Source organism: Leucopleurus acutus (assembly GCF_964270905.1).
Source record: "Leucopleurus acutus genome assembly, chromosome: 8".
Taxonomy (NCBI): domain Eukaryota; kingdom Metazoa; phylum Chordata; class Mammalia; order Artiodactyla; family Delphinidae; genus Leucopleurus; species Leucopleurus acutus.
This window is the reverse complement of record NC_139151.1, coordinates 66510485-66537676: the sequence shown is the minus strand read 5'-3', so window position 1 is coordinate 66537676 and position 27192 is coordinate 66510485. Positions and strand designations below refer to the sequence as shown.

The following is a 27192-nucleotide window of genomic DNA, read 5'->3' as shown; positions in this document are numbered from 1 at the left end:
ATAAGAATAAAAAGACTTTCATCCAGCTTTTGAGTTTTTCAGAGACCAGAAAATGTCTCGTCCAGCTTAAGAATACCAGTATACATTATCTTCAATTATCTTAGAAACAGTGACTATCATAGCAATACCTAGGGCAGTGCTGTCCAAAACAACTTTCTGCTATGATGGAAATGCTCATTTCTGCACTATTCAATATGGTGGCCACTAGACACATTTGGCTAGGGAGCATTTGAAATGTAGCTGGTGTGACTAAGTAAAGGAATTTTTAATTTTAATTACTTTTAATAGCTACATGTGGTTAGTGGGTGCTGTACTGAACCACTCAGCTGTACAGTTGCACAGGCCATCTTCCTGGTTTTACAGAAGAGTGACCTGAGCTGCAGAGAAATGTTTTAGTGGCAGAACCAGGATTGGAACTCAGATCTCCTATCTTTCTCTTCATTCCTCTTTCAATTTTAGCATAGCTGCTACTTCAGCCTAAGTACTTTTTGGGGTGTAGGGAAGCGACTCTCAAAACCAATATGACCAAACCCTTCAAGATGCTGCTCTTCCAGGGACTCATGGAATCATCCCTAGTTAACATCCATCACTTAGGGTCAGCCTGGTTTACTTCAGCTGCTCATTCCCTACATCACTAGGTTCTCTTAAAGCTTCTCCCCATCTATACTGCCACTCCTCTAGTTCGACACCCTTATTATCTTATAAAAGGATGCTTTGCTGGTGTTTCCTCTCCTGCCTCTGAGCAACCCTCCTGCTGCTCCTATTTCTGATCATGGTGTTTTGCTCAAAAGCCATCAGCAGTTACCACTGGGCACTGCATATAGTCTAAAATTTTTACTGCAAGGTCCTCTATAATGTAAGCTCATCTTATTTCTTTAAACAAATTTCTTGTTTTAGCATGGTTTTTAGATTTATAGAAAAGCTGAAATGGCAGTTCAGATAGTTCCTACATATCCTAAATCCAGGTTCACCTATTGTTAACCTCTTACATTACTACAGTACATCTGTCACCACTAATGAACTGACATTAGTACATGACTATTAACTAAACTCCATATTTATTTGGGTTTCAGTAGTTTTTCCTTAACATCCTTTTTCCGTTCACACCTATTCATCATTACCTGCCTCATGTCCTCAGTTCTAGGATCATTTTTTCAGAGATGTCTGGATTTTCAAGACCTTGACAGTTTTGAAGAGTACTGGGTTTTTCCTATATTTTTCTCATGGTTAGACTGGGGATTTTGGAGAGGAAGACCACAGAGGTGAAGTGCCCTTTTCATTGCATCCTATCAAGGGCACATGCTATCAACGTGACTTAGCAACGGTGATGCTAACTTTGATTTGGCCAAAGTAGTGTCTGTACGAGGTTCCTCCACTCCATACACTAATCATTGGAAGCCAGTCACTAGATCCAGTCCACTTCAGGGATGGGGAGTTAACTTCTACTTCCTTGAAGGAGTTATAAATCAATAACTTATTTGAAATTACTCTGTAAAGAAGATTTGTCTCTTCTCCCTCATTTATTTATTCAGCTATTTATTGATATCAATATGGACTTAAGGATATTTATTTTAGACTTTGGGTTATAATCCAACATTTTTGTTACTCATTTTCTGGCTCACATTTCCACCTTTAGCCATTGGGAGCACTCTCAGATGGGCCCTGAACACTTTCAACATGCTGCCCCACAGATATACTTTCTTCCCCTAGTGCCTCTTTTTGGCACTGCAAGATGCTCCAGGCTCATCTGTATGCCCTGGTTTCTATTACTGGAGACTGGAGTTAGAAACCAAGGTCTGGGTGCTGGTTCCCATCTTCTTTGTTAGCCCCACACCCCACTCAACCAATGCTGATGGTCACCTACCCATGTGCTCCTGTCTCTATAACACTCTCTCTCCACTCACACCGAAATCCACAGGTGCTTACCAGCAATATTTTTTACTAGAATGTTCTTCTCCTCCTTCATCTGGCTGAAATTCTGCTCCTTCCAGAAGGCCTGATTCAAAATGCCGCCTCTTTCATGATGCCTTTCCAAATCTTCAACTTGACGGCCCACAGCCCTTCATAGTACAGGTTGTGAGTTACCTAAAGGCGGCGCTGTGATGTATTTATGTCCGTATCCCTAAACTCAGCAGTAGGACATAGCAAATTAAATAGCTATTGCTTGATGAATATTAATTGACTAGATTAAGGTCAGTGTAAGATGTACTCTTTAGGGTCTACCAGGGAAAAAGAAACACACACACATACCCAACACAAAACAAAAAACCCTCCTGCAGAACCTTTATGTCCAAGGGACCCTCCCTGGTCTCATGCCCGAAGAAGACACCCTGTTTCAGTCATGTGTTATTGCGAAAACCAGAAGGGAGAGCCTTATGACTTCCATCCCTCAGAAAAGGCCTTTTCTGTTCTCAGTTACAAGCACATGTTCAAAGATTAGGATCAGGGGAATCTAACATGCCATAAGGCAAATTGCAGAGCTGTCCCAAGTCAGGAAACCTCAATAGGAAACAGGCAGCAGCCCATGGTCAAATGAAATGATGACCCGGGATAGGCATTTCCCTAGAATCCCCTGCCTCCTGCCTTTCTCACTCAGTCACATCTACCGCCTAGGGGATGTGCTGTTGGCGATGCAAATACAGCAAGGTGACCATGGGTGCACCTGTGTGCTGAGACGCTGGGAAATCTGTCCCAACTTCGAACCATTCTGGGACTTTTACCCCACTTACTGGTGCACTGGGCTAAAAGAATACCCGGGGGAAGTGAGGATATTGCATCTATCAGTCGCCCTGAGAAGAGGCTAATCCTGGGATAAAAGATGAGGTGAATTTCTGTCAGGGGCTAGGGAGAAACTTCCTCTTCATTCTTGGGGGTGGGGAGTTTGTGTTCCGAGGTGTGGAAAGGGCTGGAGCCATTGTCATGAGAGGATGGGGGTGGGCACCATAAAGAGGCAGGCCAAAGTGGCCAGCATCTGACTTTTCCCAGGCGGTGACACCAATGGTACAGAGAAATGGCCAGTGTTGGGAGGAGCAGTCCTTAAAGTAGGAGTTGCACCCTCTGGTCTTCCTGGATGACGCTGACGCCCCTTCCCTGAGCTCCCAGCATTCACCTGCCACGGCAGACAGCCATCTCCGGCCCTGAAGCGCTCGCCTTCTCTAGCAGGAGTACAGACCAGGGGTTCTTAATTCCTACACAACCCTCAAGCACACAGTGATGGGAGCCATAGGATAAACGTCCCTGCTCCCCGTCCTGAGTAGGGGCATTTTGAGGGGTGGTGTCACCTGGTTTCGCAGCCCTGGGCCCTGGTTGCAAACAGAGCTGTCATCCTTATGAATGCACCCTTAATGGTGTCTCTCTCCTCCTCTCTTCCATTCCCCACCTGACCACCTGTACTTTCTAAGATCACCCCTCACATAAACTTCCTCCACGCAAGTCCCTGTTTCAGCATCTGCTTTCAGGAAAACCTCAACTCAGATATGCTGCCCGCGCAAGAGGGAAGATGCAGAGAACAGAGGCAGCAGTGGGCAGCTGGGCTAGGCAGCTCAGAAAGGAGGACCTGGGGGAGGCTGCACCAGAAGAACTTCCCAGACTTGCCTAGGGACTCAGAAGGGCAAGGAGACCGGGCACTGATGCAAGTAGCATCTGGCCACACAGAGGAGCAGCAGGTATGACGCCGCCCTCTCAGAGCTCAAGATCAGAGAGCACCCAGCCAGACAGTCCACCTGTCATCTCAGGGACGCTCAACTATTCAGAATTTCACCAGAACAATAACACGCACGCACCTCTGGCCCAGAGCTCCCTGCCTTGGCATCTTGCTCATTTCTGGGTTGAGTCCTTGTGCCATGATGTCATCAGCATGGCTTCCCGGATTCCAGGTCCATATCCTGCTCCCGAGATGTGACTCGGCATATCTGGACTCCTGAAGGTCGCTATGCCATTTTAATTTTTTTCTAAATGCCATTATTTCATAGTTAGTTTACTAATCCCAAACTCAGCCCCCTCCTACTCTCCATGCCCAGCCCCAGTACAATTTGAAGCTGAATTTCTGGAAATGATCATGCCTGCTTCATCTTAGTACCACCAGGTAATAGTACCGTACCTACACATGGATGTTTATTTGTGTGACAGGTAGCCAGTTAAAAACACCAAGTAATATGCCCAGATACTGATTTCTAAACACCATTCTCTAATAAAAGAAACTGGGGCTCCTTGAAGAAGTAGTTGATTCTAGGGCTAGAGTAAAAGTGAAATATAAGATAAGCCTGGAGCATCTTATGATATGAGAAAGTAAAAAGTGCTAAGAAAAAAAAATACGGGGCAGCACGTCCAGGAAGTGCCCAGGAGCCAACCTGAAAGAGCTCCTAGTGGTCAAAGGGGGAAGTATATGAGCAAAACATGAAGAATGATAACATTGATGATAAACTAAAGTATAATAAGTATCTTTGTATCCATACTGATGTAAATAAATAAGTAAATGGGGGACAAGCGACAACTTTTCCTTACAGAAGACTTCCAGTTAATAAATGTGGAAGGAATAGGAAACTAGAAAAATAGAAAACCTCCACTAGGCCACCACAGTAATAACTGGCAGACATGCTCCACCAATTACAATTAGTGGAAGGAGTGGAAGGAGAAGCAAGATATTTGCAAAGTCTTAAAGTATCTCCCCACAAATAAATTAATAACAAAGAGAAAAATAGCAACTTTACAGTGAAGGAATCTGGCGGACACCACCTTAACCAAGTGGTCAGTGTTAACATCAGCAGTGATAAGACATGTTAACATCGTGTCTGCCCTGATATGATGCCCTGAGGACACATCAGCTCCGTGGGGCCCTTCCCCAAAACATATCACCTTGGAAGCCCAAGGTTAATTTCTTAGTTTTGATGCTTGCCCTATGGTTGGTAAGATGCTAACATTAGAGGAAGCTGAGTAAGGGGAGACAGGAACTCTCTAGACTGTCTCTGCAGCTCTACTATAAGTCTAAAATTAGTTCAAGGGGCTTCCCTGGTGGCCCAGTGGTTAAGAATCCGCCTGCCAATACAGCGAACACAGGTTCGAGCCCTGGTCCGGGAAGATCTCACATGCCGCGGAGCAGCTAAGCCCATGTGCCACAACTACTGAGCCTGCGCTCTAGAGGTCATGAGCCACGACTACTTAGCCCATGTGTCACAACTACTGAAGCCCGCATGCCTAGAGCCCATGCTCCACAACAAGAGAAGCTCCGCAATGAGAAACCTGCGCACCGCAACGAAGAATAGCCCCTGCTCGCAGGTACTAGAGAAAGCCCACACACAGCAAAGAAGACCCAACGCAGCCAAAAATAAATAACATTAAAGAAAATAATAAATAAAAATAAATAAATAAAATTAGTTCAAAATAAAAAAGTTTTAAAGAAACATTGACAAATGGGCTATGGGTTTAAGTGTTAAGACAAATAGTGAAATATAAAGAAGATCTGGGAGAACTTCAGAGTGCTACCAAGGCAGGAAACAGCTTAACGTGAGAAAAGGATTTTGGAGCCAGAGAAGTTAAGACAAATGATGAGGTTCTGAGCTAAGGAGGAAGCAGTGGGGCTGGAAAAGTTTTTGAAAGCCACCCCTGATCTAGCACACAGTGAGCCAGGCACTTTTCCAAGTGCTGCACGTGTACCAACTGATTAAGAAATGGGACGGTTTGACACACACACACCCCTATAGGAACACAGTTGTCAGAACTGTGACTAACAGAATATGAGGGAAGAAGAAAGAGCTATCCACGATGACCCCCAGGTTTGTCATCTGTGGTCATAATAGCATTCCTCAAGGGGGAAAACAGATTGGGCTTGGGGAGGAGGAAGATAAGCTCAGTTTGGGGCAGGCTGGTTATAGGTGCCTGTGTGACAGCCAGGCGGGCAGGTACAAGATAACCTTACTTACAGCTTCAAAGCGAAAGCCGTTCCAGAGATAGAGACCTGAGAATGATGATCATATAGCTGACGGCTGAAACTATAGGTGTGGATGAAACCACCCAGGAAGAGGGTATGAAACAAAAAGAGAAGGGGGCCAAGGATGGAAGGTGGAGGAACCCAACCATTACAGAAAGAAGAACAAACGAGGAGGACGGAGAAGTGGGTGTCAGAGGCGGAAGAGGACCCGTCACAGAAACCGTCAGGCTGGGGTGGGGGGGTGAGGTGTTCAGTAGTGTCAAATGCCACCACGTAAGAAGAGCTCTCAATTGACACTGGTGACCTGGGAAGGAAAAGTTGATGGGTAGGTGGTGGCACCCAGCCTGTACCTAAGGAGTGAATACTTAGTGGTGGGAAAGCAGAACAGGGAGTGCCAAACATTATCCTGAGAAACCTGGCTGGGAAAGAAGAAAGAAAAATAGCCAGAGGGGAGCTCGAGGTCAGAGGGGTCACCCAAAACCCCGTCTCCAGACTGATTCCTCCCAGGAGCTCCTGACACATATTTTCAACCGCAAACTAGTTCTCTCCACTGGGTACTCTGCCTGTAGCTTTTGAGTGTGTACGTCTAGCCTTAGACCTACAATGGTTCTACACTTCAGTTGACAAAAGAGGCATCACCTCCGCTGCGAATCGCATTTTCAACATGAACATTGAGATTTGAGATGATCTAACCTGACTGTACTTGATGCCTGACTTGGGGCAGCACGGATGATGCTGGACAGTTCTGTAACCATTCCCGGAGGTGAGATTGCTCATGACCACGTTCCATCACTGCACAGCCATGTTCCACCCCTGCTTTCAAAGCCCAGCATAGAACACTTCCAGACAGTTTCAGATCCCAACTAGAAAGTTGCTATCGGGGTTAAAAGCTACAGTCACTAGGAGAGATGCTCAGTGAGGCTCACGGCTTTTTCACATCCGCATGTGCCAAAGGTGTTTCATTCCTCTCCGTGTTCAGTTGCGTTTACAAGCCTTTAGATATGAACGCTCATTAATAATGACGTTTGAGTACTGAATCGGCTTAGCTTCCTAGAAATTACTAGACTTTATATTATTCATTCATTCATTCAATATACATTGATTAAGTGCTGGGCAACATGTTAGTACTGGAGAAGACTGGATAAATAAATGCGAAAAGGTTCCTTTCCTTGAGAAGCCCACATACACTTACATAAACAGCTACAAACAACATGGAATATCCTATAATAATAAAGCCATGTATATTATGTATACATGTCTGTGTGTGTCTATATAATAAAGCATTATGTTATGTATACGTCTGTGTATCTATATAACAAAGGCACGTATGTTATGTATATGTCTATCTATATAATAAAGGCACGTATGTTATGTACCCGCGTGTGTGTCCATGTAATAAAGACCTGCCTGTTATGTATACATGTGTGTGTATCTATTTCTGAGGGAACACAGACGACAGCATGACTATCCCTTCCAGATGTGACTGGGTTGTGAGGGGTATTAGAGGGAGCCGTGCTCAGTTGACTGTAGAGATTGGAAAGATGAGCAATAATGGTTTGCCTCGGTGGATAAAGGAGGAAGAAAGGCCCTAGAGGCAGAAGGAACAGCAAGTGCAAAAGTAGAGAGGCGTGAATATGCCCGACGCATGTCATAACGTGGTGATGGTGTTCATAAATGTAACAAAACCAGCAATGAAATGACGAAAGACACTGACTGGGCACTGACTGGGCATCAGGTGCTACTCTAAGCACTTTCCATGGCATGAGCCACGTGTGTGAGTGGTCAGAGGTGAGGCTGACAAGACAGCTGGGGATCGGAGGATGAAATGTTTTGAATGTTGTACTAATAGGCCTGGACTTTGTCCCACAGGTAGGGGAGAGTGAGTACTGGCAAGATGAGACTTGCAATTAAAAAAGATTCCTCAGCTAGCTGTGTGGGGAACGGGTTGGAGGAGGTGAGATGGGAAGCAAAGAGGTGAGTTGGGAAATTGTTTCAACAGTTCAGACAAGTGAAAACTGCAGGGAGGAGGAATGCGGGAGAGAATTCTGAGTAAGAAACGGGCCTTGGAGACCCCCCCGCCCCGCCCCACAGCCATGGGGGGGCAAGGAAGAGGGGACGGGGTTCTAGTCACTCGGAGGGGCAGGAACATCTTCAGGAAAGTGGATGAGCTCAGCTGAGGTGCACGCAGGTGGAGGTGCCGAGTGGAGTGGGCAGCTAAGAATGAAAGTCTAGAACTTGGGGCAGTGGTTAGGATGAGAGAAAGTGGGGTGCAGAGAGGGGAAGTCCAAATCTAGTCAAGTTGAATCTATCCTTTCATCACCAACCTCACCCTGAAGTCTCCCATCCCCGCCTCCTCCACACTTTCACACGACAGGTATGAATGGATACAGGGACACATACCCTTCCAGATGCAAGTTACCTGGAGACACACAGGGGCCAAGCATCATAAAGCACGTACTTCCGCATACTTGCACCAACCTAGAGAGAGATACGCAGAGGAACACACACGCACACGCGCACACACACACACACACACACACACACGGGGCCAGAGATCACAGACGTACACATACACACACAAACACACAGGTCCATAGGAGAGAGGTACACGAAAACACATGCATCTCCACACACATGTAAATAGACCTACAGAAGCACAATTTTCTGGAGAGGGCGAGGCATGTATTCCAGTGTACAGCAGAGTCTTTCCATGCTGATGACTCTCGTCTGTGAGGGGGAGTAGCCCCATCTGGTCACAAAGACTCCCCGTGCAATGCATTCATGTAAAACATTCCAAGAGGACATCTAACTGATCTGTTATCCCACACAGGACCCATTCCTACTCCATTCCAGGTGGACTGCTGTGAACGGAGAACAACTCTAAACTAGGCGATTAAAGACATCCACTGCAATATTCAACTCTCCTCTTACCAAAAAGCTTCTGCAGGACTTGGCCATCGTATAAATCTTCAGCCAGGTCTTTCACAATGATTCTTTCTCCAACCAAAACATCATTAATCCAGTCAATTAATACCTACACAGAGAGAGAGAGAATAAGAGAAGAGTCATGGGGCATTTTCTTATAGAACAGTTTTCTCATCCTGGACAGTTAAAATTTAAATGAACTTCAGATTTTGAAAGGAACAAAACTATCCAAATGGCCCAGTATGTGGACAAGTAGCTGTAAGTGGGAGCCGCAGCGGCCCTGTTAACTTTCAGGTATGAGCTCTTCTAGTGCTGATGGTACCAGTGTCTCTGCTAATACCTCTGGCCGCTACCATTCCTTCCCCGAATGGCAAGCAACGTTTGCACAGTGCTTGGCTGTGTGGTTTTGTACCGGCAAGAGTATGGGCTTTCGAGTTATGCAAACTGCGGTTGAAAACCCCACTTTACCTACTAATTAATTTGCGCATCTCTGGGATCTATGGACATCTGTGTGTGTGTGTGTGTGTGTGTGTGTGTGTGTGTGTGTGTGTACCTCTGTCATCCATGGACCTCTGCGTGTGTACCTCTGTGACCTATGAATCTAAGGCAAGCTAGTCATCTGCTCTGAGCCTCGGATTCCCCACCTCTATAACTGAGGTTGAAGACACCTCCCACACTAAGTGGTAGAAAAGAATTACAGGAATTCCCTGGTGGTCCAGTGGTTCGGACTCTGCGCTTCCACTGCAGGGGGCATGGGTTCGATCCCTGGTCAGGGAACCAAGATCCCGCATGCCGTGCAGAGTAGCCAAAAAAAAAAAAAAAAAAAAATTACATGCGGCAAGGACCGAACGGTCAGTAAGGGCAGATTTTATTCATAAATAAAGCACTCTCCCGTTGTGACATCTGGCCAGGTGGTTACTGTGTTCAGGAGGGGAAATCAAACACAGAAGTAAACATATCTGCCCAAGGACAGAGCTAACCGTGAGCGGAGACAGGAATCGGACTCTTGTCCACCTCACTCCAAAGCACATGTTCTCCTCCCTGCACCAGGCTGCCTCTCAGTGGGGCTGTGCGGTCTCCTGCCTTGTCTGTAACTTAGCCCCCGTCATTCCCTGAGAGTCCTCCGTGCACCAGGCATCCAGCAGAGGCATTCCAGGTGATGTCTCACCCAATTAATCCACACAACACCCGAGGGGCAGGTAGCATCAGGTAAGGAAACTGAAGTTTGCACAAGGCCATTGCCCTTTTAATTTTAACCTCTTGTTTTGCTTATGAAGATATTACTTATATAAAATAAAATTAATTTTAAGTACACAGTTTGATGAGTTTTGGTCACTGTACACGGTTGTGTAACCACCACCACAATCAAGACACAGAACAGTTCCCTAGCCCTAAGAAGGTTCCTTTGGTTTCTTTGTGCTCCGTCCCCTCCCCTGATCACAGGCCTCAGGCAACCACTACCGTTTTGCCTTTTCGACCACTTCACCTATAAGGAACATCATCTTTTGTGTCTGACTTCTTTGACTTGGCAGAAGTAGTTGCCTTTACAACACAGGTGGGAGCTGGGCTAGGTTTCCATCCCTGGCTGTAGCCCTGTGCCTTCAGAGCACATTGTTCTACCGTCCTAAGGCAGGAGCTTCCTTTTTCCCTTCCTCCCTCCTTCCCTCCCCTCTCTTCCCCTTCCCCTACCTTCCTTCCCACTCCCTCCCTCTCTCCCTCAACCATCCATCCAACATCTATCCACCCAGCATTCATTAATACCCGCCGTATGTCATACTCTGTGCTGGATCCTGGGAGTACCATGATGAAAAAAAGAGACAATCTTTAACCCCAAGCAGCTCACCATTTAGTGAAGGAGACAGAGAAGTACGTGAGTAGTCGTAACGCCATGTGGTGACTACAGTGACAGAACTAAATGCGTGAACCAGCACACAGAGGGGCTGAGCGACAGCCCTGGGGTTTAGAGAAAGCTTCCTGGAGGACGTGACCCAACTCTGGCTTCAGGTGAAGAGCAGATAGAGCCCCTGGGGGCAGGGGCTGCATGACCAAAGGCCTGGTGGTGGCAGTGCCGAAGCAAGCACGATGAGCAGGTGTGTACGGGGAGTCAAGCCGAACAGATCTGGTGTCCTTGTGTTGTCAGGCAGGGATGATCTGAGGTTAAAGAGGCAGCTAGACATGGAGGCTTCAAACACCACCCCCAGGACTGTGGGCTTCAACGTGCACTTCTTAGGAAACTACATACAGGTTTTGAACAGGAAAATGATATATTCAGATGTGCATTATGAACGAATCACTCCGGCACCCAGTGCCGTTTTGTTCTAAGTGCAGCTTGAAGAAGCTGAAGAAGACAGACACGGGACGAGGAATCAGAAGGGGGATGAAATGAACATTTTTTGAGGGTGACCGTGTGTCAGCCACTGTGCCAAGTACATTATGCACAGTATTTCATTCCGCCTCATTCATTTCTGTTTGAACCTCATCTCCTCCACTCAGCTGCGGCCATAAACAAACCGTCTGGCTTTTCTGAGTCTCAGTTTCCTCATATGTAAAATGGGGATGATACTAGATCTTACTTCACAGGGTGCTTCTGAGGGACCTTGAGAAGAGTGGTGAAAGGACCGTGTGAGCTCTAGGATCCTGGCAAATGGGAACTGATTTGAGCGAACTTCTCCAGTGCTTATGGTCAACACCATTCGTTGGGCACTTGTCATGTCCCACTTCTGTTACCTTGTAGATGTCCACCTACTGGACCACGAGCGGCCTGTGGGCAGGGACTGCCATGCCTTTCTATTCTCTCCGCAGTGGCTCATGTGGTACCTGCACAGGGTGGGTGGTCTAGAAACACCTGTTGAGTCTGGGAGGCACCTGAAGCCCCTTCTAACTTCCTCTTACCTTTATCAGTTCTTGAAGTTTGGGGTCGCTGCGTGAGTTGGGATCCACCATTGTTCGCACTTCGTTCTCCTCTTTAAAAAGAAAAGACAGTCAGCGGGGCGGTCCCACCTGAAGGCAGTAGGCTAACCCAGAGAACAAGAGACCCCGTTACCCAGCATTGTGTCCTCAGGGTCCAGCTCGAAGGGGATGGGGCTGAGGGGCAGGTTGATGGCGTTCATGCCCTCCTCCTGAAGCTCTGACACTGCAAGAAGGAAGCACAGAGTCACACTGTAGCCCACAGACAACAAGGGGTGGGGCTCGTAACAGTCATGCTCCGTATCAATGTGGATCGAGAAATAAAAGCACCAAGGTTAGCCTACAGCTGTGACTCAGCCTGCATCCGATTCCTGCCTCTCCTTGCTAAAAGGACCAAACCGCCCCCTTCATCTCACCTCTTCTGACCGTCACCTCACTTGCTTTCCTGGAGAAATAGGGCACAGAAATCTGCCTCCTTTCAGAAATGATCTTGGGATAAACAGAAGGGAGGTGGGCACTGCAGTTTTCCTTAAGTCTCTGCCGTTGCCTCCTGCCTGTCCCTCCTTCCAGGGCTTGCCATCTGGTGCAGGTACACCTGACAACTCTTTGTTGACTGGATGAACGAGGTCCCCACGTTGAGGCTACATTTATGTTGTAGATCATTTCCATCCTCCGTTCAACCCTCCTCTGACTTCTCTCCCGATTCTGCTTCCCTGAGTATTTTTCTGATTATCCCGCCTCCCTCCTTCACCTGGCCCCAGCTGCTGCTTAAGAGTACCTCATTCTGGCCTCTCCCTGGGCTCTGGACCTGTCCCTTCAGCTGTAAGGAATCCTGGGCCCTGTGGCCAGGCACCTCACCTCTCCAGGCCCATTCCCTCAGCTGAACATGAAGACCTGGACAGGATGACCAGTAAGTTCTTTCTTACTTTCCAAATCTTAGAAATCTATGATTCCACTGTTCTCAAGAAAAATAACAAGAGGTCCATGACCACTAAAGACTTCCAGCCTGCTCCCTCCATGCACTGAACCCTCACATGAAGCCTTAGTAAAAAATAAAAATCCCTACCACAAAACCAGTTGTGTGATGGACCCTTGCTGAGCACTCACCTTGGATTTTTACCTCTCCTAAAAGCAGCGGCTCAAATCCCCTCACCTCTACTCAATTCCAGTTTGAGTAATTACTTTGCACCAATTAAGCACAGAACGACCATTTTCTCTGGAAGCATTGATCACCAAAGGGTTCTCAAAGAGCTGATACGGCAGCTGCGATCAACCTTTAGTAAAGGCAATGTCCCATCTTTCCATTTTATTTATGTTTATTGACTATGGCCTCACGGATCGCCAGCATCTACTTGCAAGAACTCTGAAGCACAAGGCAGTTGCTTACAAAGAGTTCTTTCATATTAGCAAACTCACTGATTGTTGCAGCTGGACAGGGAACGAGATTGCCTAAGAAGGGGAGTGAAACCCACTCTGCCCTAAAGGACACAACTCGCATTATGAAGCTGGTATTTAGTCCTGTTGCTGTGGGATCTTGACATTCATATGGGATATCAGCCAGTGACCATCTTGAATCTCCAAATCCACAGACACCCACCGCTCTATATAATTCCCCCCACCCCCATACAACATAACTGAAAAGTGTTAAGTGACACCTTCAAGGCTTAAGTGATTCTACAGGTATAGGATTGCACGTGCTTTCCAGAGAAGACCAACTGCTTCCTGTTAGACTCTATAATGTCTCCTAGCGCTCCTCCTAGGACTAGCAGTTTGCTTTCTTTTCCAGGCTGTTTCTTACAAAGAAGCCAGATTTCCACTACTTAACAAGCACTGCGACGCAAGCAACGGGCAGTGGAAATAAAGTCACGTTTCAGTGTGGGTGTGAGACTGGGTTTACTGGCCATTGAAGAGACTAGCTCTCGCTGCCATCTATGACTCCTTCCCGTGTCCGCCCCCCGTCACCACCCCCGGCCAGGTCTGTGCTGTCCGATACAGTAGCCATTAACCCCATGTGGCTACTGACGTTTAAATGAATTAAAGATTCCGTTTCTTAGTTGCGCCTGTCACATTTCAAGCGCTCGATGGCCCACATGGGGCAAGTGGTACCACACTGGACGGTGAGAATGTAGACTTCCTCATGGGAGATTCAGTTGGACGGCGCTGTCCTAGGTAATCCCATAGACCCAAATGCTGATGATGCCCGTGTTTAAATCTCCAGCCTGATGTATGCTTTATTATATATTTTTTTAAATTAACAAGATGTAATTATCTAAAACTGAATTCAAGGCAACAGAATCAGGGATAGGATAAAAATGAAGCATCTTCCTGATATTTTTCATGTACAAAAACAACCAGGCTTTGCCCTAATTTATTCTCTATTGGTTTTATTTTACCCAGCATCACTGGGTTGTGAAAACAGAAGTCAAGCCGTTATTAAAACAAGACCCAGAAACAAACAAACAAAAGCAAACAGAATCTCCAGCCTAGGCCTGACCCTGAGCTCTAGACTCAATGTCTCCTCTTATGTCTACTGGTGGAGATCTCAGATCTACACGTCCAAGACAGAACTCGTGATTTTCAGCACCCTCACCCCCACCACAGCAACACTATATCAAGACCTGTTCATCCCCTACTCTCATCCTCCTCGGTAAACGGCACTACCATTTGCATAAGGGTTCAAGCCAGAATCTGAGGCATCACCCTTCCATTCTTTTCCTCACTGTTTGCAGCCAATACATCGGCAAGTTTTGTGGGCTCCACCTCCAAAACAGGACCCTAGACCCTATTCCAAGCACTTCTCACCAGCCTCCCCACCATCGTCCTGGCGCAGGTCCCCATTATCTTTCACCTAAATAACCAGAACCACCTTCTAACCAGCCCACTGCTTTCTGATGCACTGTCCCCGCCCCCGTCTACTTCCTATAGCACAATCAGAATGATCTATAAAGATGTAAACAGCTTTCTCCAGCTTTAAGCCTTCCTGTGGCTTCCCGTCATACTCAGAATAAAACCCCAACTCCTTCCTAAGACCTACAGGACCCTCTGATTAGCCCCCTGCCTCCCTCTTGTATTGTATTTTCTCCATAGCACTCATCATGATCTGAAACAACTATCATTTCTACGTCTGTCAGCTACCCCCCCCCCCTTAACAGAATGTAAGCCGTGGGGAGACTGGCACTTTTTCTCTTTTGTTTGTTATGAGTCTCCCAAGAGGAGCCAGACTGCCTAGAGTCAGATCCAGGCTCTATCAATCACTTACTAGCTATGTGACCTTGGGCCAGTTCATCAACCTCTTCTACCTCAGTTTCCTTATCTGCAAATGGGGACGATAATAATATTGCCTACCTCCTAGGGTTGTTGAGAAGATTAAATGAGTTAATATATATAAAGCACTTAGAAGAGCGTCTGGTACCTGGTAAGAGCTATGTAATTATTTGCTATTATTACTTAAAATGGTAAGCACTCAAGAACCATTTGTTGAATACATGAAAAAAACTGTTAAGACCACCCTTCCCCTGCACAGGTTGTAAGCTAAAGCACAATTTGGCAAAGCCGTGTATAGGATGTAAAGAAGGATTTCAGCCTGTCCTTCGGGGAAAAAATTATATTTGGGCCTGACCCTGTGTGTGCGTGTGTGGGCACATTTCTAGGGCAGCATTTCCAGCATACTTTTTTTTTTTTTTTTCTGTGATATGCGGGCCTCTCACTGCCGCGGCCTCTCCCGTTGCGGAGCACAGGCTCCGGACGCGCAGGCTCAGCGGCCATGGCTCACGGGCCCAGCCGCTCCGCGGCATGTGGGATCTTCCCGGACCGGGGTATGAACCCGCGTTCCCTGCATCGGCAGGTGGACTCTCAACCACTGCGCCACCGGGGAAGCCCTCCAGCATACATTTTGTAAAGAGACAAAAGCTGCCTCTGTCCCAAGACTGTTGTACAGCCAGAGCCAATTTGTGAATATAGAGATATTTACACCTCTAACATGTGACTAGGAATGCAATATTTGCAGCCAAATATAAAGGTGGGTCTGCACGGGATCTCTTTTTCTGTGTAGATCATTGTTAAAAATGTTTTCAGATGAAAAATTCCCAGTCAGAAACACTCCCCTCTGCCCTGCCTCTTTAATTCACTCACAGAGACAAAACAAACCCGAGAAGAAAGGCTGAGATATGTTTGCAATTGGAAATGTTTTTTTTTTTTTTTTCAGGAAATGATTTGGTACAGGAACATCATTCCCATCCCATTAACTGCTGAATCGGAGCCAACTGTTTGTAAAAGTGAATATGCAAACTGCCCGGTTCAGGCCTGGCCCCCGCCCCACGGGGCTGCATTAGTGGCCACATTCCCAAAACAGCCCGCGTGCTTTGGAGGTTTCATTTCTATTAAACCAAAGCAGGACCCAGCAGAAGCCCCTCGCCATCCTTGTGCTCTGAAAGAGAAAGGGCTGCAATTGAATTTCCTCGGCATAGAATATGAATATGATGTTTATCCCTCGAACCTCCTCTAACAATCTAAAACTAGGTCTGAATGTGCAGCCCTCAGTGTCTCGTGGCGCCATTAGTCATAACTTAATAAACAGATTAAATGCCCAGCTGAAGGCCGGGCTTGGGAGAGCAGGGCGATTGCCTCAACTCCTGAAGTGCTCACCATGAGAGAGGGGGCATGGCTTTTCTGGGAAACACAGTCTGACTCTGCACCTAGCTGTGCAGCAGAAAAAGTACACGGATGGCCTTTGGAGTCTGAAAGAGCTAGATCTGAATCCTACTTCTATTTTTATCAGCCATGGGACCTTATGTTAGTGACTTAACTTCTCTGAAGTTCGGTATTAAAACAATTCTGTATAAAACAAGAGTATAGGGACTTCCCTGGCAGTCCAGTGGTTAAGACTTTGTCTTCCAGTGCAGGGGGTGTGGGTTTGATCCCTGGTCGGGGAGCTAAGATCCCACAGGCCTTGCGGCCAAAAAACCGAAACATAAAAAAAACAAAACATAAAACCAGAAACAATATTGTAACAAATTCAATAAAGACCTTAAAAATGGTCCACATCAAAAAAAAAAAAAAAAAACACGAAAACAAAAAACAAACAAACAAAGAAAAAAACCCAAGGGTATAGCTGACACTATTGATTTCCTCTCCAATATTGATTTTGTTTTTTCTCTGCTGAAAGAACCCTCATTTTGTTCCAGTATACACTCTGCCTCCTGTGCCTCTAGGTACCTAACTAGTACATGGATCACCAGGATTATAAAGTTGATGGATACGATGAATAGTAATTTCCCTTTCCTTTTTTTCCATGAGAAACAGAATAGCTGCAGGCATCTCTTACACTCCAGAATATATATACAGGTGCTCAGTGAACACCAGGCAGAAAACAAGTATGGTGAGAAGAATGGAGAGAGGTTTCTAAGAGTACAAAAGGGTCTATTTATGGAAGGCCAGTAATTTCATTCCTTCAACCAATAAACATTACCAGGCACCTCCTCTGAAGCAGACCTTGTGTCAGCACTGGGGATAAGGGTTTGGGGATCTGACATGAGTTTGCCTCAATCTGTTCACAGGTGGTGGGAGAGGTAGGCACAGAAAAACACAATGGGCAGTATGTTGCACTCAGGGGTGAGAGACATGTAACTTAGAGGGCTGTGGGAGCTCGGGGGGAACAAGGATAACTTTGGATGTGGAAGACTGGGAAGGATTCCCAGAAAGGGGGACAGGTGAGCTGGACTTTGAAAAACTTAAATTTTCACCCAACACAGGTGCCCCACAAAAAGCACATCTTGTGTATAAACAGCAAAGTGTGGACCAACAGGGCAGGTGTTGAGAGAGTCGTGATTATGTCTGAGCACCAGGAATGCAGGGCGCACACAGGGGAAATGCGGGGAAGAACAACGGGCAAATAATTAGGTGAGGTCCAGAGTGTCAAGGGCTGTGAATTCATCTGTTCCCCAGCATGCCCTGGACCATGCTCCCCGTGTCTACAGATGAAAACCCCAAACAACATACTGAGGGAAGGCAAGAAGATAAGCAAGATGTTTTCTCTTTCAGTGCAAGTGGGCCCCAGTGAGATACGTAGGCTACTCTAGATCCTTATCAGGACTCCAATGATTAATTTCTGGCCCTCGTAAAAGATACTCAAGCTCCCTTAATTTCTAAATGGCTCAAGGGCCACCCCCCAGAAGTTCTTGCAGCTAGAGACAACTACACTGTCTGGTCGGTAAATCCCAACAATTTTTCTCTATATGAAAAATCAACCTGAAAGAACATCTACCAAAAAACTATAGCTAATATACTTAATGGTGAGAAACTGGAATACTTATACCCTAAGATTGGGAACAAGGCAAAGATGTCTCTTCTCACCACACCTATTCAAAATTATACTAAAGGGCTTCCCTGGTGGTGCAGTGGTTGAGAGTCCACCTGCTGATGCAGGGGACGCGGGTTCGTGCCCCGGTCCGGGAAGATCCCACATGCCGTGGAGCGGCTGGGCCCGTGAGCCATGGCTGCTGAGCCTGCGTGTCCGGAGCCTGTGCTCCGCAACGGGAGAGGCCACACAGAGAGAGGCCCACGTACCGCAAAAAAACAAAAACAAAAACAAAACAAAACAAAAAAATCATACTAAAAATTCTAGCTACTACAATAATACAGGAGACGGAAATAAAAGGTATACAAATTGGGAAGGAAGAAATAAAACCATCTTTGTTTGTAGATACCATGATTAACTATGTAGAAAATCCCAAAGAATTGACCAAAACAAAATGAAACAAAAAATCCATACTCTTAGAACCAGTTAGTAATTATGACAAGGTGGCAGGATAGAAGGTTAATATACACAAGTCAATTATTTTCCTATACACTGGCAATAACTGATTAAAATTAGAAATTAAAAACACAATATCATTTATAGTAGCACCCAAAAAAGCAACACTAAGATATAAATCTAACAGAATGTACACAGGGTTGATATACAGAAAATTACAAAACTCTGATGAAAGAAATCAAAGAAGATCTAGATAAATGGAGAGATAGTCAGTGTTCATGGATTATAAGACATAGTATTAAGATGTCAATTCTTTCCAAGTTCACCTATAGATTCAAGGTAATCCTAGTCAGAGTCACAGCAAGCTGTTTTGTGGATATCGACAAACCGATTCTAAAGTTTACACAGAAAGGCAAAGACCCAGAGTGGACAACACAATATTAAATATTACACAGGAAGGCAAAGACCCAGAGTGGACAACACAATATTAAAGAAGAACAAAGTTGGAGGACTGACACTACCAGACTTCAAGACTTACCATGATGCTACAGTAATCAAGACAGCATGATACTGGCAAAAGAGTAGACACATAGATCAATGGAACAGAATAAAGAACCCAGAAACAAACCCACACAAATACAGTCAACTGATCTTTGACAAAGGAGCAAAGGCAATTCAATGCAGAAAGGATAGTTGTACTAACAAATGGTGCTAGAACTGGACGTCCATCTGCAAAAGTTAATCTAGATACAGACCACACACTTTTCATTTTCTTAACGATATCTTTCACAGAGTAGAAATTTTAATGAGGTCCAACATCAACTTTTCTTTCATGGATTGTCCTTTTGGTGTCATATGTAAAAACTCATTGCCAAACCCCTAAATCACATAGATTTGCTATGTTTTCTTCTGTACATTTTATACATTATGTTCTATACTTAGGTCGTGATCATTTTGAGTTAAATTTTGTGAAAAGGTCATTAAAAACAAGGAGAGTCTGAGAAAATGTAACAGCCAAGAGGAGCCTAAGAAGATGTGATGGCTAAGGGTGATAACGGTATCCTGCATGGGATCCTGGAACAGAAAAAGGACATTAGGTAAAAACTGAAGAAATCTGCATAAACTATGGACTTTAGTTAATAATAATATATCAATATAGGTTCATGAATTATAATAAATGTACCATACTAATGTAAGATGTTAATAAGAGGGGAAACTGGGCATAGGCATATGGGAACTCTCTGTACTACCTTTGCATTTTTCCTGTCAATCCAAAAGTATTATAAAAACAGTCTATTAAAAAAATCAACCCAAATTTGCTATTTTTCCAACCACATAGAGTGTTCACTGGGGGGAAATCCATGATTTTAAGAGACATATGTTTCTTCCCATCACCAAGGAGAGAGTGGTAATTTATCCAACATTAGCTGAGCCCTATAGAAGCATTTGCACGGGAGGCAAAGCACAAAGACCATTTCAAAGCCCTACAGTGCAAGCTGTACTCATTCCCAAGTGAGAACTTGTTTCCAGGAAGAAAGTGCCTGGTGTTTTGCTTTGTTTCCAGGGCTGAGATGAGAAGACAGAGCTTCCTCATAACTTAAGGATGCTGGGCAAGGTCATTTCTGCTTTCCCAAGAAGAGGTCTGTCCCGCGAGCATAACCGTCACTGAAGGTGTCTTTAATGCTTTCTCCGGAACTGCTCTGGAAACTCTTATCTATCCATTGTCCCTGATGGGGCCTTTACATCATGGGCTCTGGTATTAGTTTTCTGTTGCTGTAGTAACAAATCACCACACACTTGGTGGCTGAAAACAACACAGATTTATTACCCTGATGGTTTGGTAGGTTAGAAGTCCAACATGGGTCTCACTGGGCAAAAATCAAGGCATTGGCAGGGCATGTCCTTTTCTGGAGGCTCTGGGGGAGAATCCATTTTCTTGCCTTTTCTGGCTTCTGGAGGCCACCTGCATTCCTTGGCTTGTGGCCCCCTTCCTCCATCTTCAAAGCCAGCAATGGGGGGTGAAAATCCTTTTCACATTGCACTACTCTGACCTCTTCTTCTGCCTTTCTCCTCCACTTTTAAGTACACTATGACTACGCTGGGCCACTTGGATAATCCAGGACAACCTCCCTATTTTAGAGTCAGCTGATGAGCAGCTATAACTCTATGATGAACAGCCATAATTCTACCTGCAACCTTCATTTCCCTTTGCCATGTAAGCTAACATATTCACAGATTCCAGGGATTGGGATATGGATTTCTTTGGGAGGCCATTATCCTGCCTATAACAGGTTTCTTAGTTAAGGGACCCTTGGTTAAGGGGTTCTGTTCTCAATACTCACCCCTGCCTACCACATGTGGGTTCACGTTTCTTCTAGGTGAGATTGTCAAAAGGAAATGCAAAATCCCAACCCCCACCATCCCAGCCCTTAACCCAGAGGAGTTTTACTGCTTTTAACTAAAAGGATACTTATTTCAGCAGCCTTAACATAAAGCATCAGGTCAACATGGGAGCCAGCTCGTAGTGGCCTCAGCAGACTGTCAGGGTCTCCCCATGCTCCCCTCTACTTGACACGGCTCTTAGTCACCAGAGTCTGACATCCAGGCCTTGGAGTACAGCCAGAAAAGGGAACTTAGAGGCTGGTGTTGTGATGGGAGCTGACAGGGGGATCTAGAGTCCTGAGTCTTAAAGTTTCCACCAGCGTCTTGGTTTTGGTCAGTTTTATAATCTCTGCAGAGTTGGAAGGCTGCCAGGCCAATGGCCCCTGGACATTAATTCGTTGTTCAGCCAACCACATGATTCAGTTGTCCTCCAATTACAAGTAAGCACGGAGGGAGATGGATGGACTATTGGCTGGCTCTGGGGAGTTGAAACTGTCTGAACTGAAACACTGGTGAGGTCTCAAGTAAGTCACGGGAATTTAAAACAGTGCACAGGCACAGAGGGCCCAGCATCAAATACATCACCATTCTTTCTCTTTTGCCAAGCCATGTCCATTATCTCTTTAGATCTAGAACCAGAACCATTTTCTTGATTTTAAAGGTCTGCTCTTACTTCAGCAGAAAGTGGTGTGGGTATGCCATCCTGGGAGTTTATAATGGAAAACACCAAGCCGTTGTGCACGCGTGTGCATCCACATGCCCTAAACACTGGTAACAGCCTTGGGGAGACTATAGACATTGACCTGGTATGTTGGCTAATTACATGTGAAGTGTGGGTACAATGAGCGACCCAGGACAGCTAGGGTGGAACTGGCACTGCTTATCTCTTTCATTCATAAGCATGTGTGGGCATCTCTGGTGCCAGGGGCTGGGCCAGGAGTTGTGAATACAATGACAAACAAGTACTTCCCTTCTGGGGTCGGTAGATCCCTGAAGAGCAGCTACCTGTGGTGGCCACGAGAGACCAGTACAGTGCCAGGCACCTGCTACACACTCAGTAAGTGCTCAGAGGATGCTTTAGTTGGGGGAGGAGGGGGAAGATGTACACACAAACTGCAATGCAATATGATAAGGTCCTCCATGCAGTCCTGAACCAAGTCCTGAGAGCAGAGCATCCTTCTAAGTTGGAGGGAGCAACAGAGGAACACATGGGATATGCAGAGGCCATGGGAAGGCCAGTAGGGCTCCAGGCGCCCAGGGCAGCCTCTGCACCTCACTTGCTTTTATCTCTGTGTATCACTGGAGTCAAGTTTCTTCATTTCGTTCTCTGTGGCTCTTTGACCTTCATATCTATATCCTTCTTATTTATTAATCCTGAAGAAGCCAGTCCTCTATTTTTGCAGTGGCCCAATGCTGCTTAATAAGTGCCACATCAAGTACCAGTCCGCTGGAATTCCCAAGTGGCCTCCGTTGAAACAAGGGCTCTGGGTAGGGGTGTGGCCAGTGAGTGACCATGGCATTGCTGTGTCTGGTTTGGATCAGTTCACTGGTGGGCTAATTCTGGATTTGTCTGAAGGTCAGTCAGTGGTTTATCCTGAAGGAGCACTGTTGGGGGAAACTCTCTCTTGAATGGACGATGATGAGGATGCCTGTGAGAGAACACATACTTGTGCTGCACTTCCTTTGTACCATGCATGTAGATGTGGCACCTTTTTTAAAAAACATATATCAACTCATTTAATCTTCCCAACAATCCAGTGAGTAGGTACTATGATTATCCCCATTTTACAGATGAGGGGCCCAGAGAGGTTATGTAACTTGAGCAAGGCCACACAGCTAGAAAGTGGAAACCAGATTTGATACTAGGCCAGCTGGCTCCAGAGTTCATATCCTTAACACTACACTGTGTGTTGTCCCAGTTTTATGTAACAATTTTTTTTTTTAATACGAAAACGTCCAAAACATGGTCACTTCTACATTCCCATGTAAAACCAGGAGAAAGTTCCATGGGGAATAATCTTGTGTATGCTGAGCCCTACAGGTTGTCTGGCCACTCTATGGAGGCTCAGTTTCTATGAGGACAGATTAAAAGGGAAGTGACATTTGAGGAGTGTTTTTGTTTTAAATAACAGGTTGACTTATTTCTGGCTAGAAAAGAAAAACATGCTCATTTAAGAGAACTTTGAAAATATTAAAAAACTGAGAAAATAATCCTACTGCTTAGAGATAATGTTATATTTTCTTAAGCTTTTCTATGTTTTACACACACACACACACACACACACACACACACACACACACACACACACATATTGGGTACATAGTACCGGGTAGTTCTATGGCCTGCTTTTATAGTATCAGATAATCTCATTATATTTCCTCATGCCATCAAAAATATCCCTTTAACTGGCTTTCTCAATCTGTGCTGAAGGTACGCACTTATGTTTACTTAACCATTCCATAACTATTGGACATTTAGGTGGTTTCCAGTCCTGGGGGGAGGCAGCTGAGTCTGGAGGGTTGAGTCATTCGCCAGCTTTGCAGGGGGAGGGGGAGGGGCGCTCAGGCACCGGGACCAGCAAGTGCAGAATGTGGGGTCTCTGGGGAACCAGATGACAGCCCGACGCGAGGGTCAGGCCACAGGCTATTTGCTCTCTTTCATGGATGAGGAAGCTAAAGTTCAGAAAGTTTAGGAGATTTCCCTGAAAAGTTCCCTAGAAGATGATTCTACCGGTTAGCCGTCTCCTGTCCCCAGTGTCTTAGTTTGAAGTCATTTGCAAGTGGGAAGAAATCCCAGGGAAAGGAGTGAGGGGTGAGGAGAGAGATGCAGAGACATAGAGGAGCCAGTAAAGGGGGCACACATTACTGAGCCTGTGAGCTGTGGGCAACTGAGCCGCAACCCCCATGGGGCTGAGGAACCGTACACAGTGTCCCCAGGAGACTTCCCTATTGCTGAGGTGACCCCTGGGTGCTACTCTCAGCACTTCCAGGCCACGCTGGGTGTGGACTGAGGGGGCTTCTGAAGCTAGAGCCCTGGGACAGAAAAGTGGAGGTGCCAGATTAAGGGGGGAGCCCTCTGTGTGCACCAAACCGTCTACCAGGCTGGGCTGAAACAGGAGGTGACTGGGGGTTCTGTGTTCAGTGCAAAAGCATCTGCCACACTCACCCAGGGATTTGGGGGCCAGGATCTGCCACCCCTTCCCCTAGGAGACAATTCTTAGGAGACTGGGAAGGAGTTAAGAGGGTACATTTTTGACAACATATCTGGGAGGGGAACACATTCTTGTTCTCCAAGGAAGAAGCAAACCAGAATGGATGGGCTGCAGAATTCCATTCTTCTTATTATGACACTAGACCAGTGCCATTCAAAATAAACATTCCCTTAGTCCCAACTGTGACATGCCCACACTGGAGATTCAGACTGAGCTGGAAGCGAGCTCTGCCCCTGACCCGGCTCAGGTCTGCTCTGAGAGGAGGCCGGTACTGCTGCTGGGCAGGTTGCTTCCATCAGAGCACGAGGCCATCCCAAGGAAACTTCTAGGGGGCAGGGGAAAGGATGTACCCTGTGCTGAAATGCTACACAGGCCATGTGCTGAAGGTTTCCATTCATTATTCATCCTCTCCACCCTTTCTGGAGGAGAGATGCCCTCTTTTTGGGACGGAGCTGAAGTTTTGGAACTAGTTCATCGTCACACCATTATGATCATGGTGCTGACGGAAGTCTATGACTCTTTTATCTGATGGAATGGGGCCCTGTAAAATGTGCTCATGCCCTTCCTCCCAGTCTTAAGTACTGATTGAGCACCTGCTGTATGCCACACGCTATTCTAGAGAAGAACGAACCCTTGCCCTAGCAGCGTGCAGTCACATACACCAGAGTCTTCATGGGCTGAGGGCTAGCACAGGCCTGGCTCCAGGCGATGAGGGAGACCAGGCTAGGCTTGCACTGCCAGAAGGGACCAAGGAGGGCTTCATGGAGAAGGCGGCACCAGACTCTTCCATGGACGGATCTCTGCTCTTCTCTCCATCTCACTTAGCACGGTTTATAATTACCCATCTGTGCACGAATCTGAAGAACCCCGGTCTCCTCCACTATTTCAAATATGCCAAGAGGACTAAGCCTTGCCCACCGCTGCACGGCCAGCACATGCCACACCATGGGTGCTTCACGCGTATTTCTGGAGTGAATGCACAGTGCGGCCACGCTGGGTCCCGAGCAGCGCCCCTTCCAGCAGAGTCCCACAGCCAAATGACAGCTCCACCTTCTATGTCACAGCCAGACAGGAATCTTGGGTGGGTCTGGGCTTTAAGAAGAGAAGGATAAGGAACTGGAGGCAGCAAAGGAGGGAGCAGAGAAGGCCAGCGGGTCCGAGACCTTCAGGTAGAAGCATTTTTGCTTATCATCTAGGCCGCCTCAGCATTATGACTAAGTCCTATCCCAGAGCAGAAATCTATGACCATTGCCCTGGAAGCAGCGGCAAAATGCTGTGGGTAGCTGTGCATCACAAGAGTTATTGCAGTTCCCTGTTGTTTTTTTTCCCTAAACCAACAATCCATGTTGACAGCAATTCTGTATAGAGAACCTATTAAAAGAAATTATAGTAAATCAGAGATGCTTAAGCTCTCTGTCTGGTGTTGTGATTGCCTGCCTGACACTTCCACTGTAACTTCCTTTTGTACAACCTTCCATTTGATTCAATTCCACGGATAATTACTGAGTCTTGACTACGTGCGAGGTGATGCACTGGGAGCCTCATGCCCATTGCATCTTCCAGGCCCAGAGCATAATTTAACTTATGGACAAAAATAAACATGTTCAACGGAAGCAGAGAGTGACAGAGGCCACAAGAAACCGTACAGACCATTTCCAAGAAGACAGCATTTTATCCACGTAAGCATAGGATAGCTGGTACCACACATTCATTCATTTGTTTAAGTATACATTGAACAGTATTGCTGAGCAACTTCCCTGGGCCAGGCACTGTGCTGGGTCTGGGGTCAAAGGGATGAATAAGACCCAGACGCAGAGTCCGGCACAGTCCCTTAGGGGAGCCAAAACAGCATCACTTAACCCATCTGGAGGTGGAAGTCAGGGAGGGCTTCTCAAAGGAGATGCTTCAATTGTTTCTTTCTTTTTTTTTTTGCGGTACGCGGGCCTCTCACTGTTGTGGCCTCTCCCGTTGCGGAGCACAGGCTCCGGACGCACAGGCCTAGCAGCCATGGCTCACGGGCCCAGCCGCTCCGCGGCACGTGGGATCTTCCCGGACCGGGGCACGAACCCGTGTCCCCTGCATCGGCAGGTGGACTCTCAACCACTGCGCCACCAGGGAAGCCCTCAATTGTTCCTTAAACAAGAAGTAGGAGTTCACCAGGTGAAAAGGAAGCAAGACATGTAAAGAGCTGGAGACATGAGGACAGGCACATTTTCAGGAAGACTGCTGGACAGGAATGAGTCTGTGAGGTGTTAGAGATTTAATCCAAGAGCCAGAACATACAAAGTGTGAATTTATTCCTGAAAGCAATGGGGAGCCACTGTAGGATAAGCAAAGCAGAGTTTTGCAAGTTTGCAGAAGGGCTCGGGAAAGATTCCTTAGTGAATCCGTCCAAGTAGAAGTCCACCTGGGATATACCACCATGACAAGGCAATTTGAGCTGGCCTGGGCTCTGGAGAAAGGTAGACCTTGAGTAAATCCCAGCTCTGCCTCTTATTTAACTTTTCTTCCCCTCTGAAATGGGAATCATAATTCTTAGCTCACGGGTTTATAATGAATATTAGATGACATAACACATATGAAATGCCCAGCAGAGTAGGACATGCCTCAGTGAGCATTCAGTAACTGTTAGCCCACCCTTCCCCACCTTTCCCAGTGTGTGCCTAGTGACATGTATAAGCCCTGGGAGAGAAAGGGACTGCTCAGAGATGATCTCGTGAAACAAGCATGACTTTGGCAAGCCAGTAGAGCTCAAGAACAAAGTTGGAGGAGACTTTTAAGAAATTATGATCTGTCCCCTTGTCTTGGGCTGATAAAGAGAGACAGGATTGTGAAAGAGGCAGAGAAAAAGGCCCACAAAATGCTTCACAATGCAGAAGGATGTTTGGGGTCGAGTGGCATGGTGAGAGCACCCAGGCAGGTTAGAGAGGGAATATTTTGTGGGTGTTATAGAGCCTGGGAGGTGGCCTGGAGGCAAGCAAGGTGAAGGCCGGATGGAGATGGCAGAGGGGGTGACAGCCGTCGTGGTTTTAATGAGTGGTAGTGTTGCTGGTTAGTGGTGACTGTGGTTTGGATGGATTTTCAGAGGT

At 46.3% G+C, this 27192-nt stretch overlaps 1 protein-coding gene across 2 annotated transcripts in view; it reads right to left on the bottom strand.

Annotated features, from left to right (window-relative positions):
- The window catches only part of PARVA (parvin alpha), a 178338-nt gene that overhangs the window by 66306 nt on the left and 84840 nt on the right, over window positions 1-27192 (bottom strand). For both annotated transcript variants that reach the window (XM_082844859.1, XM_082844860.1), the window contains exons 2-4: window positions 11895-11984; window positions 11744-11814; window positions 8858-8960 (exon numbers count right to left, since the gene is read on the bottom strand). In XM_082844859.1, coding sequence (XP_082700985.1) covers window positions 8858-8960; window positions 11744-11814; window positions 11895-11984 — 264 coding nt within the window. The remainder of the gene's footprint in view (window positions 1-8857; window positions 8961-11743; window positions 11815-11894; window positions 11985-27192) is intronic.